This window comes from Coregonus clupeaformis, chromosome 27 (genome assembly GCF_020615455.1).
Source record: "Coregonus clupeaformis isolate EN_2021a chromosome 27, ASM2061545v1, whole genome shotgun sequence".
Taxonomy (NCBI): Eukaryota; Metazoa; Chordata; class Actinopteri; order Salmoniformes; family Salmonidae; genus Coregonus; species Coregonus clupeaformis.
In genome coordinates this window covers 29827273-29849562 of record NC_059218.1, presented here as the reverse complement: position 1 = coordinate 29849562, position 22290 = coordinate 29827273, and the positions used below count along the sequence as shown (strand labels likewise).

The window sequence follows — 22290 nt, the reverse complement described above, 5'->3', positions numbered from 1 at the left end:
CCACACAAGCCAACAATGGTTAACTGTAAACGTGAATTATACTACTGTGCATGCTTTGTTCTGTGGTGCATACTTTGACAGTGCTGAGATCCATGGGGTGCTTGATGATCTCGTGGTAGTCATGTAGCTCCAGAGCCTCAGCGTCTACAGGCTTGTAGAAGGGCCAGGCATACGCAGCATGTTTCTTCGACAGCATCTCCTTCAGGATACTGTCGCAGTACTTGAGCTGCTCACTCATTCTGCTCCGCTTGCTGCCATGTTGGCCCAACTCCCCTTCCACCAGGTCTTTCTTTGGAGCTTTGATCGGACGGCCTGTGCTCTCCCTTCTTGACATCACCTTGCCCTGCTTGCCCTCTGAGAGGGGGCTGGGCGACTCGCTCCGGCTGGCTGTGATTGCAGATGTCGTGGGGGTGGTGGTGTCTGCTTTCCTCTTTACCCCTTTCTTCTAGGTGCACAAAAACACAAAAGGCACACACTCACAGGTGAGGTTCCATTCAAAAGACTAAATAAACACGTATATGCCTGAAGAAAAATGTACAGTGACTTACTTTAACAAGAGGTTGTGAGGGTGAGACGACGGGAATCATGGGAGCATTGGGCGAGCGCTGGACAGCTGGGACTTTGGGGGTGACGGTAGACATTGTAGAAGAGCCCATCACAGATGTCGTAGAGCCAGGGATGGACGATGGTGACTCATCTCCATCCAGACCACCTGTAGCAGGTGCAATGATTAGTGGTTAACTCACAGTACATGGGCTATCTTATTGGCAATATGCGCCCATTTTCTCTACATTTTTCAATACTATATCTAAGGATCTATCCAAAATGATAGGGGTCTATAGTGTCAGGATCAGATGAACAGTGGCCTATTACCTATGCTTTTCTTGGGTTTGGGTGCGGGAGGCAGAAGCTCCACCTCCTCCTGGGGCATCATGGCAACTTTCTGCAGGAAGATCTTCTCCAAGGCCTGTGCCATCAGGACAATGTCATCTGTTGGCTGGTGGGCAAAGTAAAAACACAAAGTGAGGAACATGAATGGGAAATGCAAAGAGAAAACTTGAGATCAATGTAAAAACATGGAGCTTTGGGACTAGCCCTGGGAGAATTTGCAAACATATTAGAGACTGTAATATTAAATCCAGAATAAACGGACCCCTAGGAGACACAGTCTGTATTTACTCTCTTGGAGCACTCACCTTGTTATATATGTAACAATTGGTGAACATGGTGTTGAAGTCCTGCATGCATTCACTAGCACTCCAATAGTAGTTATGCTCCAGTCTCTTTTTGATGGTTCCCATGTCCATAGGTTGCTTTATGATCTTATGGTAATCCTGACACAGAATAAGCAAAATAATCTGTCAGCTGCAAGTCTTCTGCACGGTGAGATATCTATAAGCATTGACTTTCTGACATTTATAACACCTCTCAATATCTACAGTCTACTCACCGGAAGTCCCAATTTGATGGCATCGACTGGCACATAGAAGGGCCAGGCAAAGTTATGCTTCCACAACGTCTTGACCATTACATTCTGCATGTACTGTAGTTGGTTGGTTTTCCGACCTGGTTTTGTGGGATTGGTCACCTCCGGGGGTGGGGGGTTGACTCCCTGAGGAGGGGCCGGGGTTGCTGAGGTGACAGCAGACATGCTGGCGATGAGAAGGGGGTGATATTCTAGGAGTCGCTGCAACCTCTGCAATGGACAGGGCGGGAGACGGACACTGCGTCCTCAGTGGATTGTGTAGTTCTGTTCTGTCTGCTCTTTAGCGGCCCAAAGGAAACTGCATCTCATTGCAGGGCCTGACCTTTTTGATCTATAAAAAAACAAACAGAACAGAGTGATGGTCATGAGCTTTCAGTATAAAAATCCATGACCCAGGTACAAGACCTCAAAAAATTATTGTATACCTGGGACGACATGACAGGTAGCAATTCTGATAAGAAACTAGACCATTTTCTATATCACCACACAATTATTCTATATATTGTAATGGACAAATGTCTCCTGACAGACAGCTGGCTAATGTGTCCCTGGAGAGATGTGTTGACCTCTCCAGGCTTAAGGGACATTGTCTAGACCCCAATCTGCAGCCTGCACCTCCTGCAGCTTGGTCTTGGTCTGGCATTACCATTTTCCTTTGACCATAGAATTGTGTTTGGTACATTAGGTACAGCGATCATGCAACAGTGCAGGGAGCAAAGGTACAAGTCAATATTAGCTGTAACACAAAATAACTCTAAACAACTTATCGAAATAACCAGCGAGAGAGATGGTGTGGTAATTAACCATAGCAACCACACATTTCATCCCATACATACCCAAACAAACTGCAAAGCTGAGAGACAACAGCACAGCTGATTTAGATACAATTCTCACGTCGAGCAGTTGAATTGCTGTATAACGTTTTGTGGTAATGCCATCTGAACTAAGGACACTTCCAAGAAAGAAAACTTCCCAGATAAATCTTGTTCTGTATCTCGTTCAGCGTCTTGTCGTAGCTACTGGCTTTAAAGTTACACGCACAACATATATTTGTGTGTCCGTGGAAAGTGTATCTGGCCAGCTAGCACTTAGCTAGCTTTGTACTGCCTCCCGCGTAAACAATCAAATAAACTACACTAACCGTAGCTGGCTAGCAAAAAAATAGTTTTTTACAATACCATAACGTTACGGCATCTTATGGCAAAATATTGCAATCAGGTAACTAATCTAGCTAGTTAACTATGATATGTGTTTAACAAAACGCATGTAACTTTGCAAACTATGCTAGCCATCATGCGCGGGTTAAATGTAAGGGTGCTTTGACACTTTTGGAACAATTCGCGCGGACTCTAATTTCCACTCCGTGGTTGCAAGTGCAAACCAGTGCAGTGTAGCTATCAGCTAGCGCATAAAACATGTACGTATATTAAGTGGCGTACAAACCATGACTAGCTAGTAAAACATGAATACACCAAAACCAAATAGTTGTTATAATGGGCTACGTTGCAACACATTCTCCAAAAAGATGGCGGGCAGATGATATTACCCTTTAGCTTTCGCTAGTTAGCTAGCTAGCAGCAGCCGATATAATTTCACCCGACTTTACGAATAGTTTAAGCGATAGCCTGCATTACTACCACAACTGCGTATGTACCCACAATAAACACTGGTTACAAACTCTTATTTTAACATTGCCACAATATTTCACTTAAGACAAGAATTGACGTTGTATTGTTGCAATGCACAGAATGGAGTTTTGTTTAAAAACATTGGCATGCTAGCTAGCTTAGTTGATATGCTAGCAAGCGTTTCAGCACCACATTTTTCATAACATTGAAATAGCTCAATTATGAATGGTGCATTTTTTTCGCTAAAGAAACTCCAGTATGGGGAAATATAAATATCTGAATGCATTACTTCCTTGATGCCTCCTAGGGGTTTTGCCTTTCACCTGGTAGTCCGAGTGGCTCCTGTTTTATTTGAGTGCGGCCGAACAAGTACAGGAGTAGCATAAAGATGAGGTATACCAAGTCCCTTGCTCATGCGCAATGGCGCGCGGTTTGTGATCAATTTACTGGATCTGAAGACTACGCCCCCACAACATGCATTATACACCTTATACAAAGTGTATAATGCATTTAATACTACTATCAAAGATTTTGGAATATACTGACAACTCATACTTTTCAGATTACTTTTTGAATATTCGATGAGGGTTGTTGACGTCAACCGCCTCTATTCAATGGAGAGAGATGCTATGCTACTAGCCTCATGTCATGAATATACATAGCCATCTCGAGACTGATATAACTCTGATATAAAGTGTTTTTTCTCATAGTTACATTTACATTTTAGTCAATTAGCAGACGCTCTTATCCAGAGTGACTCACAGTTAGTGAATGCATACATTTTTCATACTGGCCCCCGGTGGGAATCGAACCCACAACCCTGGCGTTGCAAGCGCCATGCACTACCAACTGAGCTACAGGAGGGCTTATAGTTGTACCTATAGTTGCCGGGATGTCACGTGTCTTACTTATATCAGTACACTCAAAACAACTTAAGCGTTACGAAACTTCTATTCGATCAAATAAACCTCACGTAGTAAATAATCCATTATTTTTTTTTGTTGACCAAGTTCGACACTCATTGACCTCCAAACAAAAACTTGGTGGGCGAAAAAACGTCACCTGCTGGAGGGAGACTGATTTTCCGCGTAGTTGGGCTCTTCTCTTCCTCTCTGATTGTGCGCTCTTGAAGAAGCACACATGCGCAATGGGCGTCTTCACTGCCACATTCCCCGCTTGAGACCTGGCTAAACTGAAACGAACTGGCCCTTGATTTTTTCCTTGCTCAGTTAGGGAGAACATAGATTCAACCGTATTCATATGGTAAATATATTCGTGTAATTGATCAGATTTGTGCCTAAATGAAAATAGTCGGCCGCGCAATTACAGTTTAACATCGGGCCTTACGGTGAGTCTCCCCGATTGTATTGTTTGAATGGAGTAGCTAGTGTTAGCTAGCAGAGTTTATATTGCATGTGCATAACGTAAACTTACTAGCTAGCCAAATTAACTAGCTAACTATCTTTCGAATGGTAGGATTCATACAATACCTGGAATAAAACCATTATCACCAACAACACGCACACGAATGTTCGCGAACAACATTAGCTAGCTAGAAAGACGCCCTGTGTCCGTCCATAGTGGGGCTATCGAACGTTAGCTTCCACAACTGCGGTAAATGTGAGGCTAACTGGCTAACTCATGGTCATTTGTTTACTTGCAATGGCAGTTAGCTAGCTTGCTAACATAGAGCTAGCTATTAACACTATTTCACCAGGCTAGCTAGCTATTCAGCTAACTATTTAGCTAGTTACATTGTGCCAGCCATGACTGGGTAGGAAGCTAGCTAGCTTGATATGTGGTGGTAATTTACGTTACTAACATAATTGTACCTAGGTTTCAATATCATATCCAATATTGTAATCTTCATCTACATGCTAACGTTAACCTAGCTGTCAGGGTAGCAACTTACATTGGTCTTGTGTTGTATCTATACAATTTCCTATCCTTGCATTTCACTTGACATTATGAAATTGCAATCCACTTTTGCAGACTGGTTGTCCAGCGTGCTTTCACTAACTGATCCCCATCCCCCCTCAGCACTATCACCATGGCAACAGAGGAGAAGAAACCAGAAACTGAGGCCACTAAAACATCATCTGCATCTGCCAGCCAGAGCAAGGTATGGGTTCAAGCTAGCCCTAATACGACTGTTTTTTTAGGGGTCCAAGCAGCAAAGCTGGGTGAAACACTATTGTATTTGGGGTTGATTATTATTATTTTCCTTCTGCCAATTTGGTGAAAAAAAGTAAATAATAAAAATATGCCATTTAGCAGATGCTTTTATCCAAAGTGACTTACAGTCATGTGTGCATACATGTTTACGTATGGGTGGTCCCGGGGATCGAACCCACTACCCTGGCATTACAAGCGCCATGCTCTACCAATTGAGCTACAGAGGACCAAATTCCTGTGAGATGGTAAGGCCTAGGAGGTTGCAACCTTGCATGATGGTAAAGGTCTAAGGGCCACACCCTCTCATTCAATGCCATGCCTATTGACCCTTCGCTAAGCCCGCCCCCCATGGTTACTGTTGCAACCTCGGACAACATTTTCCCTGGAAGCCCAATTCCCCATTCAACCACTGGCGAGATCTCCTCACGATCTCAAACTGTGTTTCTAATTATTCTAAAATTCAACATTCTCTCTGATTCAGACGACCCCCTGCTAATCAGGAAACACTTGGGTATGTTGTGGTGGACTGTCATTACAATTGCTTCACAGGAACCTGGTAAAATAATGTTTGTAGTGTAGCTAGCCACTGAATGGCACTGAAATCACTGTCAGCGTGCAGTCAATCACTTTTGGAGATAACTAACGTTATTGCTCTCAAATTGTATCCTGTCGTCGACCACAGATGGGAGTTGTATTCATAACATTGCTATATTAGCTAGCTAACATACATTACCGTTCAAAAGTTTTAGAACCCCTACTCATTCAAGGGTTTTGATTTTTACTATTTTCTACATTGTAGAATAATAGTGAAGACATCAAACTATGAAATAACACATGGAATCATGTAGTAACCAAAAAAGTGTTAAACAAATCAAAATATTTTTTATATTTGAGATTCTTCTAAATAGCCACCATTTGCCTTGATGACAGCTTTGCAAACTCTTGGCATTCTCTCAACCAGCTTTTCCAACAGTCTTGAAGGAGTTCCCACATATGCTGAGCAGTTGTTGGCTGCTTTTCCTTCACTCTGTGGTCCGACTCATCCCAAACCATCTCAATTTGGTTGAGGTCGGGGGATTGTGGAGGCCAGGTCATCTGATGCAGCACTCCATCTCCTTCTTGGTAAAATAGCCCTTATACAGCCTGGAGGTGTGTTGGGTCATTGGCCTGTTGAAAAACAAATGATAGTCCCACTAAACCCAAACCAGATGGGATGGCGTATCACTGCAGAATGCTGTGGTAGCCATGCTGGTTAAGTGTGCCTTGAATTATAAATAAATCACAGACCGTGTCGCCAACAAAGCACCCCCACACCATAACACCACCTCCTCCATGCTTTACGGTGGGAAATACACCTGCAGAGATGATCCATTCACCCACACGTGTCTCACAAAGCCACGGAAGTTGGAACCAAAAATCTCAAATTTGGACTCATCAGACCAAAGGACAGATTTCCACCAGTCTAATGTCCATTGCTAGTGTTTCTTGGCCCAAACAAGTATCTTCTTCTTATTGGTGTCCTTTAGTAGTGGTTTCTTTTCAGCAATTCAACCATGAAGGCCTGATTCACACAGTCCCCTCTGAACAGTTGATGTTGAGACGTGGCTGTTACTTGAACTCTGTGAAGCATTTATTTGGGCTGAAATTTCTGAGGCTGATAACTCTAATGAACTTATCCTCTGCATTCTTCTATAATGAAGAATAATAGTGAAGATGTAAAAACTATGAAATAACACATATGAAATCATGTAGTAACCAAAAAAGTGTTAAACAAATCAAAATATATTTTATATTTGAGATTCTTCAAATAGCCACCCTTTGCCTTGATGACAGCTTTGCACACTCTTGGCATTCTCTCAACCAGCTTCATGAGGTAGTCACCTGGAATGCATTTCGATTAACAGGTGCACCTTCTTAAAAGTTATTTTGTGGAATTTCTTTCCTTAATGCGTTTGAGCCAATCAGTTGTGTTGTGACAAGGTAGGGGTGGTATACAGAAGATTGCCCTATATGGTAAAAGACCAAGTCCATATTATGGCAAGAACAGCTCAAATAATCAAAGAGAAACGACAGTCCATCATTACTTTAAGACATGAAGGTCAGTCGATCTGGAACATTTCAAGAACTTTGAAAGTTTCTTCAATTGCAGTCGCAAAAAACATCAAGCGTTATGAACAAACTGTCTCTCATGAGGACCACCACAGGAAAGGAAGACCCAGAGTTACCTCTGCTGCAGAGGATAAGTTCATTAGTTACCAGCCTCAGAAATTGCAGCCCAAATAAATGCTTCAGAGTTCAAGAAACACACATCAACTGTTCAGAAGAGACTGCGTGAATCAGGCCTTCATGGTCAAATTGCTGCAAATAAACCACTACTAAAGGACACCAATAAGAAGAAGAGACTTGGTTGGGCCAAGAAACATGAGCAATGGACATTAGACTGGTGGAAATCTGTCCTTTAGTCTGATGAGTCCAAACTTGAGATTTATGGTTCCAACCGCTGTCTTTGTGAGACGCAGAGTAGGTGAACGGATGATTTCCGCGTGTGTGGGTCCCATCGTGAAGCATGGAGGAGGTGGTGTGGGGGTGCTTTGCTGGTGACACTGTCGGTGATATACACTGCTCAAAAAAATTAAGGGAACACTAAAATAACACATCCTAGATCTGAATGAATGAAATAATCTTATTAAATACTTTTTTCTTTACATAGTTGAATGTGCTGACAACAAAATCACACAAAAATTATCAATGGAAATCAAATGTATCAACCCATGGAGGTCTGGATTTGGAGTCGCCCTCAAAATTAAAGTGGAAAACCACACTACAGGCTGATCCAACTTTGATGTAATGTCCTTAAAACAAGTCAAAATGAGGCTCAGTAGTGTGTGTTGCCTCCACGTGCCTGTATGACCTCCCTACAACGCCTGGGCATGCTCCTGATGAGGTGGCGGATGGTCTCCTGAGGGATCTCCTCCCAGACCTGGACTAAAGCATCCGCTAACTCCTGGACAGTCTGTGGTGCAACGTGGCGTTGGTGGATGGAGCGAGACATGATGTCCCAGATGTGCTCAATTGGATTTAGGTCTGGGGAACGGGCGGGCCAGTCCATAGCATCAATGCCTTCCTCTTGCAGGAACTGCTGACACACTCCAGCCACATGAGGTCTAGCATTGTCTTGCATTAGGAGGAACCCAGGGCCAACCGCACCAGCATATGGTCTGAGGATCTCATCTCAGTACCTAATGGCAGTCAGGCTACCTCTGGCGAGCACATGGAGGGCTGTGCGGCCCCCCAAAGAAATGCCACCCCACACCATGACTGACCCACCGCCAAACCGGTCATGCTGGAGGATGTTGCAGGCAGCAGAACGTTCTCCACGGCGTCTCCAGACTCTGTCACGTCTGTCACACGTGCTCAGTGTGAACCTGCTTTCATCTGTGAAGAGCACAGGGCGCCAGTGGCGAATTTGCCAATCTTGGTGTTCTCTGGCAAATGCCAAACATCCTGCACGGTGTTGGGCTGTAAGCACAACCCCCACCTGTGGACGTCGGGCCCTCATACCACCCTCATGGAGTCTGTTTCTGACCGTTTGAGCAGACACATGCACATTTGTGGCCTGCTGGAGGTCATTTTGCAGGGCTCTGGCAGTGCTCCTCCTGCTCCTCCTTGCACAAAGGCGGAGGTAGCGGTCCTGCTGCTGGGTTGTTGCCCTCCTACGGCCTCCTCCATGTCTCCTAATGTACTGGCCTGTCTCCTGGTAGCGCCTCCATGCTCTGGACACTACGCTGACAGACACAGCAAACCTTCTTGCCACAGCTCGCATTGATGTGCCATCCTGGATGAGCTGCACTACCTGAGCCACTTGTGTGGGTTGTAGACTCCGTCTCATGCTACCACTAGAGTGAAAGCACCGCCAGCATTCAAAAGTGACCAAAACATCAGCCAGGAAGCATAGGAACTGAGAAGTGGTCTGTGGTCACCACCTGCTAAACCACTCCTTTATTGGGGGTGTCTTGCTAATTACCTATAATTTCCACCTGTTGTCTATTCCATTTGCACAACAGCATATTACATTTATTGTCAATCAGTGTTGCTTCCTAAGTGGACAGTTTGATTTCACAGAAGTGTGATTGACTTGGAGTTACATTGTGTTGTTTAAGTGTTCCCTTAATTTTTTTGAGCAGTGTATTTAGAATTCAAGGCACACTTAACCAGCATGGCTACCACAGCATTCTGCAGTGATACGCCATCCCATCTGGTTTGGGCTTAGTGGGACAATCATTCGTTTTTCAACAGGACAATGACCCAACACACATCCAGGCTGTGTAAGGGCTATTTGACCAAGAAGGAGAGTGATGGAGTGCTGCATCAGATGACCTGGCCTCCACAATCACCTGACCTCAACCCAATTTGAGATGGTTTGGGATGAGTTGGACCGCAGAGTGAAGGAAAAGCAGCCAACAAGTGTTCAGCATATGTGCGAACTTCTTCAAGACTGTTAGAAAAGCATTCCTCATGAGGCTGGTTGAGAGAATTCCAAGAGTGTGCAAAGCTGTCATCAAGGCAAAGAGTGGCTATTTGAATAATCTATTTTGATTTGTTTAACACTTTTTTGGTTACTACATGATTCCATATGTGTTATGTCATAGTTTTGATCTCTTCACTATTATTCTACAATTTTGAAAACAGTAAAAAATTAAAGAAAAACCCTTGAATGAGTAAGTGTGTCCAAACTTTTGACTGGTACTATACGTTGTCTCTGCTATTTTCATGATGTCAAATCCTTTTTTAATGAAAATTGCCTTAAATGCATCTACAGATATCAACTGAACTGCTTTCCTGTTCCAATGTGGTTTTGTTTGTTTTCTTCCCCTATTTAGTCGGCACCAGTCAAGCCCAACTACACCCTGAAATTCACATTAGCCGGCCACACAAAAGCAGTTTCGTCTGTCAAGTTCAGTCCCAGTGGAGAGTGGCTTGCCAGTTCATGTAAGTTTATGATGAGTGCTTTAGGTGGTCTTAGAACAGTAAGTCTACTGAATACTACTATTAGGCCTGATCACAGTGCATGCACAAGTTGTTACAATAAAATGTCATTTAAAGCTGCAATCCATAGCAGTGAAACTACCACGTCCGTTTGCGATATTACAACAACAAAGACGTTACTTCAAACATCATTGCACATTATTGCAAGCGCGATAGAACAGCAGAGTATGTACTACGATTCATTTTTTTTAACCACAATGCTGGATTCACATTTACTCAAAACAATAACAAATGCACCTGGGGCAGCCAGTGGCGCTGTTTTGCCACTCGCAGATCTCTGCTTTAAGTGCAATGTCCTTTCAATGTAAATTATCTGTTGAAATCTTGCATGATAACACTACGTTTCAGTTGAAAAGGCTGCCTTGAAATATCTGTTTTACAGCTGCTGACAAACTGATCAAAATTTGGGGAGCTTACGATGGAAAGTTTGAGAAAACAATATCGGGACACAAACTTGTGAGTTCACGTTTCCATTATATTATTTGTAATGATTATGTACAGTGCCTTGAAAAAGTATTCATACCCGTTGACATTCCACATTTTGTTACAGTCTGAATTCAAAATGGATAAATACAAATGTTATGTCTCACCAATGTACACACACTACCCCATAATGACAAAGTGAAAACATGTTTTTGAAATGTTTACAAATTAATTGAAAATTAAATACAGATGTCTAATTTACATAAATATTCACACCCCTGAGTCAAAACTTTGTAGAAGCACCTTTGGCAGTGATTACAGATGTGAATCTCACTGGGTAAGTCTCTAAGAGCTTTCCACACCTGGTTTGTGCAACATTTGCCCATTATGCTTTTCAAAATTCTTCAAGCTCTGTCAAATTGGTTGTTGATCATTGCTAGACAACCATTTTCAGGTCTTGCCATAGATTTCCAAGTATATTTAAGTCAAAACTGTAACTTGGCCACTCAGGAACATAAACTGTATTCTTGGTAAGCAACTCCAGTGTAGATTTGGCCTTGTGTTTTAGGTTATTGTCCTGCTGAAAGGTGAATTCATCTCCCAGTGTCTGATGGAAAATAAGACTGAACCAGGTTTTCCTTTTAGGGTTTTGCCTGTGCTTAGCTCCATTCCGTTAATTGTTTTTATCCTGAAAAACTCCCCAGTCCTTAATGATGATAAGCATACCCATAACATGATGCAGCCACCACTATGCTTGAAAATATGGAGAGTGGTACTCAGTAATGTTTTCTATTGGATTTGCCCCAAACAACGCGTTGTATTCAGGACAAAAAGTTAATTGCTTTGCCACATTTTGCAGTATTACTTTAGTGCCTTGTTGCAAACAGGATGCATGTTTTGGAATATTTTTATTCTGTACAGGCTTCCTTCTTTTCACTCTGTCAATTAGGTTAGTATTGTGGAGTAACTACAATGTTGATCCATCCTGAGTTTTCTCCTAACACAGCCATTAAACTCTAACGTTTTTAAAGTCACCATTGGACTCATGGTGAAATCCCTGAGTGGTTTCCTTCCTCCCCGGCAACTGAGTTAGGAAGGACACCTGTATCTTTGTAGTGACTGGGTGTATTGATGCCCATCCCAAGAGTAATTAATAACTTCACCATGTTCAAAGGATGGTTCAACGTCTGCTTTTTTAAATGTTTACCCATCTACCAATAGGTGCCTTTCTTTGCAAGGCATTGGAAACCTCCATGGTCTTTGTGGTTGAATCTGTGTTTGAAATTCACTGCTCAACTGAGGGACCTTACAGATAATTGTATGTGTGGGGTACAGGGATGAGGTAGTCATTTAAAAATGTTAAACACTATTGCACACAGTGAGTCCATGCAACTTATTATGTGACTTGTTAAGCACATTTTTACCCCTGAACTTATTTAGGCTTGCCATAACAAAGGGGTTGAATACTTGTTGACGTGAGACATTACATTTTTTAATTTTTTTATAATTTGTAAAAATGTCTAAACATAATTTCACTTTGACATTATGGGGTATTGTGTGTAGGCCAGAGACACAGAATCTCAATTTAATCAATTTTAAATTCATGCTGTAACACAACAATGTGGAAAAAGTCAAGAGCTGTGAATACTTTGAAGGCACTTTATTTGTTTCACTGCCATGATGAGTGCTTTTAGTGTGACTAACCAAGTTGACCTTTCACTTGTTATCTGCAGGGGATCTCGGATGTCGCCTGGTCCTCAGACTCCAACCTCCTTGTTTCAGCATCTGACGACAAGACTCTAAAGATCTGGGACGTCAGCTCGGTAAGAGAGGCAGGATGGGGAGTTTTTTTCTCAGAAATATAGTACTAGAAGTATTTCACTTTATTGTCCCACAATGGAAAATTGGTTTGCGACAGTTTAACACTAGAAGCGCAGAGAGCGTTATTTTGACGTCGTATGAATTTACATTTGTAATATCTGTTTTTAAAGTCATGTTCCCCCCGGACTGGAGTTTACCAAAAAGTGACTTTAAAATAATCCTAGAGGTTCATGCCGGTCAGACATTTTAAATTTATATTACCTACTGGAAAGAGCATATTCTAAGGCAGGGGTCTCCAACCTTTTCTAGCATTACATTTACATTTTAGTCATTTAGCAGACGCTCTTATCCAGAGCGACTTACAGTTAGTGAGTGCATACATTTTCATACTGGCCCCCCGTGGGAAACGAACCCACAACCCTGACGTTGCAAGCGCCATGCTCTACCAACTGAGCATGAGAGGTCCTTTTACGCTTTGAAACATGTCGCAAGCTGCTCATAATTGTTTCCTGGCTTTCAAATAGGCACGTTTTATTTTTTTCAGTTTTCATGCTCAATTACAATTATTTATAGAGAAACAATACAATTGGATGTTCTGTCCATGTCAATGCTTAAATCACATCAGAAGTCCATTTTTGAGGGTTGGGGAAAAAACTAACAAAATAAAAAGTGAAATACCCCTTTAATTCCTCATTTTGTGAGAGGATTGTGCTGGTCTAGTGATGTTTTTGCTGCTGCATATGTCATGACAGAATTTCCAAAACAAAAGCCCTCCGGATTGATAAAAATGATAATTCTGCCAGATAAGCCTACTTTTCTGTTAACATTTAATAGAGAAGGTTTTTGGGAAAGTCTTTGTCTACCCAGAAGACAGTTATCATTATCACTAACTGGCTACACAAAGTAAGTGAGACAAACGCAACATTGATGGAAATTAATTGGCAGATATGAAATGTATTTATTAGAATGTTAGATTGTTGATGTAAAATGACTGGTCATTGGCTTAGAACGGGATGGCTCGGGGGCCTGGCTTAAAAAATAAATAAAAATAAAAGACATGACAACATTGATTCAACAGCAAATACATATTACCAAATAAGTCTGTATAGAAATTGCACTGGAAGGACTGGGATAAAGTGCTTAGCATTCAGTGCAGATACTATGTTTTTGAAGATGTATTTTTCTTTTTTCAATGTCAGGTTTTGTTCATAAGAGTAATGAAGGAATTTGATTAGACGGAACTGGGGTCCACCGGGCTACGGCCCGCCACGTGACCGGCTAAAACCGGTGAGGACGGAGCACACTGCTCAAATCGAACATGAATCTGTGCCACCGGGTCATTGTCAACAAGGCAGCATGATGCATCGTTCAGAAACATGTATTTTCCATAAAGTGTATACTTGTATTCAAATGAAACCCTCAGTGACTGCAGGGATAAAGGACTTCCTGCTTCTATGACTCTTGCCAGGGGATTTGAGGTAGTGTCTGCCTGAAGGGAGCAGCTCTCATCCCTAAAAAATGTACTGGCTTTAATCAGAGATATTTAGCACCACAGGGTAGCATTCGTTCTCTGCAGCTAGTTAATACGTGTTGTGGAAATTCTACACAGGGACACTTGAAGTCAATCTTAAATGAATTGTTCTTTTATCAGCGCGCTGGAGAGGTTTCAACCAACTCAATGCACCAAGTACACATGTCGATCAGGAGCTCTAACGGGACAGTTCGTTAGATCTCTTACATACTGGTTACAGACACGTTACATAGGCATAGTTCATAGGGTTGGTTCCGGCATGTGTCTGGCACCGTCTCTTATCTTAACTTATCGAACATATTCTGGGCGTTCTGTCAGATGGTCCCCCCCCCCCTTACCAAGCACAGGCAGGAACCAAGGAATATTTATGACACTAAGACAAAAAACATTTTCAAGGCTGTGTTTTCACTCACATGATCAAAATTTCCATCGCATACAGATTCGTTTTTCGGCCAAGACATGCCGTCAACAGAGTCAGATAAACTCATGGATACCATTTTTATCTCTATGCGTCCAGTACGAAGGAAGTTAGATATATTTTCGTGAGCCAATGCTCACTAGAGTTAGCGGAATGACTGGAAGTGTAACGGAACAGCTAGCATGTCATTGCGCTAACTGTTTCCTCTGCAAATACATCATAATCGCTGATTCGGGGCCCTCCATGCCGTGGATGCTTGATCGACCATAATGAGCTCTTACCGTGAACATGTTTAATTTAAACCCAATCCTTTCCTTATTGCAGGGGAAATGCTTGAAGACGTTAAAAGGCCACAGCAACTATGTCTTCTGCTGCAACTTCAACCCCCAGTCCAATCTCATCGTGTCTGGATCGGTGAGTCCTACCTACTAATACACTAATGCAGAATTCCTATTGTATATGTTTACATAGAGAAGGTTATTGCTAACCCTGATTTCCATCAAGGAGGGATGAATATTTGTTGTGTGGTTGTGTGCTAACATGAATTGTTTTCTTCTAGTTTGACGAGAGTGTGCGGATATGGGATGTAAAAACTGGCAAATGCTTGAAGACCCTGCCGGCCCACTCCGACCCCGTCTCTGCTGTAAGTACTGCACCCATCTGTGCATGTGGACACCTTATATGAAGCTAATAACAATCTACTTCAGATCATTGATTTTCTGCTTATGAGCAAATAGTAGTTCATTATCACACCCTCTGGTAAGTGTGAATAGATCTCTAATCTATATTGCCATGCAGGTCCATTTCAACAGAGATGGCTCACTGATTGTGTCCAGCAGCTACGATGGCCTCTGGTGAGGGAAATTAACACTTTCTCCCCTGTTTTGTTGAATGTACTTGGCAAAGATATTCCCTTAGAGGCATTTTGTGAGTCTAGTTTTAATGATGGTCAATGTAACATAAATATGAGGAGTATTGAAGTATTATTTGGATGTATTAAATCATTATATAATTTGTGATATTGTTTGAGAAATGTATGACACTGTATCAACCTTAATATCTCTTGTCTGTCCTTAGCCGGATCTGGGACACCGCATCAGGACAGTGTCTGAAAACACTAATTGGTAAGCTTCACCAGCCAGAATTGTGGCATCTGTGTCATATATTTGTATTTATTATGGATCCCCACTACTCTTCCTGGGGTCCAGCAAAATTAAGGCAGTTATACATTTAAAAAACATTACAATACATTCATAACAGATTTCACAACTAATTAAGTGTGTGCCCTCAGGCCTATACTCTATTACCACACACATATATAAACTCAGCAAAAAAAGAAAGGTCCCTTTTTCAGGACCCTGTCTTTCAAAGATAATTAGTAAAAATCCCAATAACATCACAGATCTTCATTGTAAAGGGTTTAAACACTGTTTCCCATGCTTGTTCAATGAACCATAAACAATTAATGAACGTGCACCTGTGGAACGGTCGTTAAGACACTAACAGCTTACAGACGGTAGGCAATTAAGGTCACAGTTATGAAAACTTAGGACACTAAAGAGGCCTTTCTACTGACTCTGAAAAACACCAAAAGAAAGATGCCCAGGGTCCCTGCTCATCTGCGTGAACATGCCTTAGGCATGCTGCAAGGAGGCACTGCAGATGTGGCCAGGGCAATAAATTGCCATGTCTGTACTGTGAGACGCCTAAGACAGCGCTACAGGGAGACAGGATGGACAGCTGATCGTCCTCGCAGTGGCAGACCATGTGTAACAACACCTGCACAGGATCGGTACATCCGAACATCACACCTGCGGGACAGGTACAGGATGGCAACAACAACTGCCCGAGTTACACCAGGAATGCACAATCCCTCCATAAGTGCTCAGACTGTCCGCAATAGGCGGTAAGGCAGGTCCTCACCAGACATCACCGGCATCAGACAGGACTGGCAAAAAGTGCTCTTCACTGACGAGTCGCGGTTTTGTCTCATCAGGGGTGTTGGTCGGATTCGCGTTTATCGTCGAAGGAATGAGCGTTACACTGAGGCCTGTACTCTGGAGCGGGATCGATTTGGAGGTAGTGTCTGTCATGGTCTGTGTGGTGTGTCACAGCATCATCGGACTGAGCTTGTCATTGCAGGCAATCTCAACGCTGTGCGTTACAGGGAAGACATCCTCCCTCATGTGGTACCCTTCCTGCAGGCTCATCCTGACATGACCCTCCAGCATGACAATGCCACCAGCCATACTGCTCGTTCTGTGCGTGATTTCCTGCAAGACAGGAATGTCAGTGTTCTGCCATGGCCAGCGAAGAGCCCGGATCTCAATCCCATTGAGCACGTCTGGGACCTGTTGGATCGGAGGGTGAGGGCTAGGGCCATCCCCCCAGAAATGTCCGGGAACTTGCAGGTGCCTTGGTGGAAGAGTGGGGTAACATCTCACAGCAAGAACTGGCAAATCTGGTGCAGTCCATGAGGAGGAGATGCACTGCTGTTGAATCTTGTTATGTTCATACAAATATTTACACATGTTAAGTGAGAGAATGCCAAGAGTGTGCAAAGCTGTCATCAAGACAAAGGGTGGCTATTTGAAGAATCTCAAATATAAAATATATTTTGATTTGTTTAACACTTTTTTGGTTACTCCATGATTACATATGTGTTCTTTAATAGTTGTGATGGCTTCACTATTATTCTACAATGTAAAAAAATTAGGAAAAATCCTTGATTGAGTAGGTGTCCAAAATTCTGACTGGTAGTGTATATATAACACAAATTCCATGTGTACATGTGTGTATAGTACGTATGTTATTGTGTGACTGTATGCATGTGTCTATGTTTGTGTTGATTCACAGTCCCCGCTGTTCCATAAGATGTTTTTTCAAAATATATTTTTACTGCTGGCATGAGTTACTTGATGTGGAATAGAGTTCCATGTAGTCATGGCTCTATGTAGTACTGTGCGCCTCCCATAGTCTGTTCTTGACTTGGGAACTGTGAAGAGGCCTCTGGTGGCATGTCTTGTGGGGTATGCATGGGTGTCCGAGCTGTGTGCCAGTAGTTCAAACAGACAGCTCATGCATTCAACATGTCAATACCTCTCACAAATACAAGTAGTGATGAAGTCAATCTCTCCTCCACTTTGAGCCAGGAGATATTGACATGCATATTATTGTTAGCTCTCTGTGTACATCCAAGGGCCAGCCGTGCTGCCCTGTTCTGAGCCAATTGCAATTTTCCTAAGTCCCTCTTTGTGGCACCTGACCACACGACTGAACAGTAGTCCAGGTGCGACAAAACTAGGGCCTGCAGGGACCTGCTTTGTTGATGGTGCTGTTAAGAATGCAGAGCTGCGCTTTATGATATACAGACTTCTCCCCATCCTAGCTACTGTTGTATCAATATGTTTTGACCATGACAGTTTATGATCCTGGGTTACTCCAAGCAATTTAGTCTCCTCAACTTGCTCAATTTCCACATTATTCATTACAAGATTTAGTTGAGGTTTAGGGTTTAGTGAATGATTTGTCCCAAATACAATGCTTTTAGTTTTGAAATATTTACGACTAACTTATTCCTTGCCACCCATTCTGAAACTAACTGCAGCTCATTGTTAAGTGTTGCAGTCATTTCAGTCGCTGTGGTAGCTGACGTGTATAGTGTTGTCATCCGCATACATAGACACAGTGTCATGTCGTTAGTAAAGATTGAAAAAAGTAAGGGGCCTAGACAGCTGCCCTGGGGAATTCCTGATTCTACCTGGATTTTGTTTGAGAGGCTTCCATTAAAGAACACCCTCTGTGTTCTGTTAGACAGGTAACTCTTTATCCACAATATAGCAGGGGGTTTAAAGCCATAACACATACGTACTGAAGTCTAACAAAACCGCTCCCGCAATCTTTTCTGTCATACATTTCTCTCAGCCAATCATCAGTCATTTGTGTAAGTTCTGTGCTTGTTGAATGTCCTTCCCTATAAGTGTGCTGAAAGTATGTTGTCAATTTGTTTACTGTAAAATAGCATTTTATCTGGTCAAACCATTTTTCCAAGAAGTTTTAAGGGTTGGTAACAGGCTGATTGGTCGGCTATTTTAGCCAGTTAAGGTGGCTTTACTATTCTTAGGTAGGGGAATAACTTTATCTTCCCTCCAGGCCTGAGGGCACACACTTTCTAGTAGGCTTAAAAAATATATAGGCAATATCACATTTTATAGTATTTTCCTGTGAGTAAATTCTTCATTTTCTGGCTTTTGCAGATGATGACAACCCCCCGGTGTCATTTGTGAAGTTCTCACCAAACGGCAAATACATTCTGGCAGCCACATTGGACAAGTGAGTGTAAGATTATCAGTAGAGCACTGTCACTTTCCCTCAAATGTAGTAGGCTATGACATGTACCATAGGGTCTTTGTCATGCAGTACTGCACCAGTAGAGGGGCCTATTAGACTGTCCAGTACCATTGGACCAAAGAGTTTCATTTGAATGGGAAGGAATGCAGAAGCAAATCTACAAAGAAAAGCTTCTTCATCACTCGTGAATGCAAATGAATTATTCGCTATTGTTTCTTTTGGGATGCTGTCTTCTAACAGTGAGTTGTTTTTGTTTTTCAGCACCCTGAAGCTTTGGGACTACAGCAAAGGAAAGGTAAGATACTTTTGGTAATGTAGTGTGTATGTGGACACCTGCTTGTCAAACATCTCATTCCAAAATCATGGGCATTAATATGGAGTTGGTCCCCCCTTTGCTGCTATAACAGCCTCCACTCCTCTGGGAGGCTTTCGACTAGATGTTGGAACATTGCTACGGGGACTTTCTTCCATTTAGCCACAAGCATTAGTGAGGTTGGGCGATTAGGCCTGGCTTGCAGTCGGCGTTCCAATTAATCTCAAAGGTGTTCAATGGAGTTGAGGTCAGGGCTCTGTGCAGGCCAGTCAAGTTCTTCCACACCGATCTCGACAAACCGTTTCTGTATGGACCTCGCTTTGTGCACAGGGGAATTATCATGCTGAAACAGGAAAGGGCCTTCCCCAAACTGTTGCCAAAAGTTGGAAGCACAGAATCTTTTTGAATTTCATTGTAAGCTGTAGCATTAAGATATCCCTTCACTGGAACGAAGGAAACATGAAAAACAGCCCAAGGCCATTATTCCTCCTCCACCACCAAACTTTACAGTTGGCACTATGCATTGGGGTCGGTAGTGTTCTCCTGTTATCCGCCAAACCCCAGATTCGTCCGTCGGACTGTCAGATGGTGAAGCGTGATTCATCACTCCAGAGAACTGTTTCCACTGCTCTGGAGTCCAATGGCGGCGAGCTTTACACCACTTCAACCGATGCTTGGCATTGTGCATGGCCATGGAAACCCATTTCATGAAGCTCACGACGAACAGTTATTGTGCGGAAGTTACTTCCAGAGGCAGTTTGGAACTCTGTAGTGAGTGTTGCAACCGAGGACAGACACATTTTACGCGCTTCAGCACTCGGCGGGCTCGTTCTGTGAGCATGTTTGGCCTACCAGTTCGAGGCTGAGCCGCTGTTGCTCCTAGACGTTTCCACTTCACAATAACAGCATTTACAGTTGACTGGGGCAGCTCTAGCAGGACAGAAATTTGACGAACTGACTTGTTAGAAAGGTGGCATCCTATGACGGTGCCACGTTGAAAGTCACTGAGCTCTTGAGTAAGGCTATGGAGATTGCATGGCTATGTGCTCGATTTTATACACTTGTCAGCAACGGGTGTGGCTGAAATGGCCAAATCCACTATTTTGAAGGGGTGTCCTCATACTTTTGTTTATATAGTGTATGTCATATGTCTATCACTCATGTTGCAATTTGATCCAAACATAGGAATGCTCTTGATTGAAATGTTTCAATTCTCTACATGTTCTCTTCAATAAGTGTTCTCCTCTCATTCCAGTGCTTGAAAACATACACTGGCCACAAAAATGAGAAGTACTGCATATTTGCTAATTTCTCTGTCACAGGTGGAAAGGTAAACCCATCCCCCCTCTCTTGCATGCATGTCTAGAAATAGATTTTCAAGATGATGACTTTTATGCTTTTACCAATAGCTTCTTCTGAAGTATCATTATTTCTCATGGTCTGTAACTCACAGTGGATTGTCTCTGGCTCGGAGGACAACATGGTGTACATCTGGAACCTGCAGACCAAGGAGATTGTACAGAAACTACAGGGCCATACAGGTAGGGGAGAGTCATGACAAGAGGTTGATGAAACTGATTACTATTACTTTGAGGTGAAATACATGGTGGCAATCTCACTGTTTGAACACACTGTTGCTCACAACAACTCTTTGTTTAATTCTCTGCTTTTCTCTTCTCCCTCCCACCCTCTCTGTCTAGATGTGGTGATTTCTACTGCCTGCCACCCCACAGAGAACATCATTGCGTCTGCGGCGCTAGAAAACGACAAAACTATCAAACTGTGGAGGAGCGACTGTTAAGCCTCTGGATCCTGGGCGTGCTTATTTTATTTTCATTTGTTTGTACTTTTCATTTGAAGAAAAGAGGACTTTCTGCTGAAAGATCTGGGCCCGGGAATGCCTTGAGGACTGAGCCTCAACTGGAAGAACAAAATGAACGCAAGTCCAGAACATCACCACAACCACATACCTTCCCTTCATCCAGAACCAGATCAAACCCCAACCGAACCACCACAACCCTCTACTTGGTCTTGCTTGTGCCCTTACATGCTCTACCATCTCTGCCTTACTCTTACTGTGAGCTGGATGTTTGTGTTTCATCAATTGAAATATGAAAATCAACTTTTGTCATTCATGAGGAAAGTAGTCATATGGTATCTTATGAGTTAATCTCTGTATGTGTAGGTGTTTTAGTACTGATACACGTTTTGTTTTGATAATATATTTCCCCAATTAAGCCAGATTGCATTGGCCTCAAGTAAGTACTCCTATCCCCCATGTAAGGTGTTTTTTCTTCAGACTAACGGACTGCTTCACTGGTGTTTGACATCTCACTTTTACCAACTGGAAGTGTCATTAGAATGCAGTAGAGAAGTTGCCTGGACCCAGATCTGTTTGTGCTGTCTTGCCAAACATGGAGTTGACATGATAGCACAGACAGATCTGTGACCAGGCTAATATATAAGTGATAATTATGTCATATTTCCAATATTGGTAATTAAACGGTCTGTACGAAGAGGTGTTGAAACAAAAAGCTTCATACATGCACTTGAGGTTCATTTGATGTTTTATGTTGTATTTATTATAAAGGAATCTGTTCAATGCTCAGAATGCATTGAAGGGAGTTTAACTAATTTTTGACAAACATCTGGGTAAGTTTTCTGTCCCCATCAGGTGGATTTCCATAGCCATGTTGAGTTTTCCTCCAGAGGCATATAGTCTATTTCAAGAAGGAGTTTATAGTGTTGACAGCATTTTTCTCAACCATTTCTCTACAAGTCACTCAACTAACAGTTTATTTAGTTTGGTATCGACACTATGCTCTGAAACAGCAAGCACTGCCTTGTTTTGAACTCATTTCTACATTTTACAAGATGGATTCTGATTCTGTACAATAGTGTTGGGGTTCAACTGATGCCTTTTAGAATTCACATTGGATGTAAATGGGACCGTGATAGGTCAGTGAGATGGTGGGTTACGAACTATATCAACAAGAGCCTACATTGAAGGTGCACTTGCCTGTATTGGGGCGGCAGGTAGCTTAGTGGTTAAGAGCGTTGTGGCAGTAACCAAAAGGTCGCTGGTTCTAATCCCCGAGC

General features: G+C 42.6%; 2 protein-coding genes across 14 annotated transcripts in view; one reads left to right on the top strand and one right to left on the bottom strand.

Annotated features, from left to right (window-relative positions):
• Positions 1 to 5114, bottom strand: part of LOC121541729 (bromodomain-containing protein 3-like) — an 11523-nt gene extending 6409 nt beyond the window's left edge. For 6 of the 10 annotated variants that reach the window (XM_045208129.1, XM_045208137.1, XM_045208135.1 and 3 more), the window contains exons 1-6: positions 3404 to 3510; positions 1451 to 1817; positions 1197 to 1334; positions 874 to 997; positions 549 to 712; positions 74 to 445 (exon numbers count right to left, since the gene is read on the bottom strand). In XM_045208129.1, coding sequence (XP_045064064.1) covers positions 74 to 445; positions 549 to 712; positions 874 to 997; positions 1197 to 1334; positions 1451 to 1651 — 999 coding nt within the window. In that variant the 5' untranslated portion in view covers positions 1652 to 1817; positions 3404 to 3510. Of the gene's footprint in view, positions 1 to 73; positions 446 to 548; positions 713 to 873; positions 998 to 1196; positions 1335 to 1450; positions 1818 to 2322; positions 2422 to 3403; positions 3523 to 5026 lie in introns of those variants that run through there. The other 4 variants (XM_045208130.1, XM_045208131.1, XM_045208133.1 and 1 more) reach the window with 4 other exon arrangements.
• LOC121541731 (WD repeat-containing protein 5) lies at positions 4215 to 22290 on the top strand. Of its 4 annotated transcripts, none has more exons than XM_041851001.2 (14): positions 4215 to 4377; positions 5155 to 5236; positions 10170 to 10278; positions 10718 to 10791; positions 12492 to 12581; positions 14853 to 14942; positions 15088 to 15171; positions 15327 to 15382; positions 15606 to 15652; positions 18785 to 18860; positions 19140 to 19173; positions 20447 to 20521; positions 20645 to 20732; positions 20892 to 22290. In XM_041851001.2, the coding sequence occupies exons 2-14, from the start codon at positions 5165 to 5167 to the stop codon at positions 20990 to 20992; spliced, it is 996 nt and encodes a 331-aa protein (XP_041706935.1). In that variant the 5' UTR covers positions 4215 to 4377; positions 5155 to 5164; the 3' UTR covers positions 20993 to 22290. The 4 variants fall into 4 exon arrangements, with proteins under 4 accessions (XP_041706935.1, XP_041706936.1, XP_041706932.1 ...); XM_041851002.2 differs by having other exon boundaries at positions 5107 to 5236; XM_041850998.2 differs by having other exon boundaries at positions 4215 to 4462.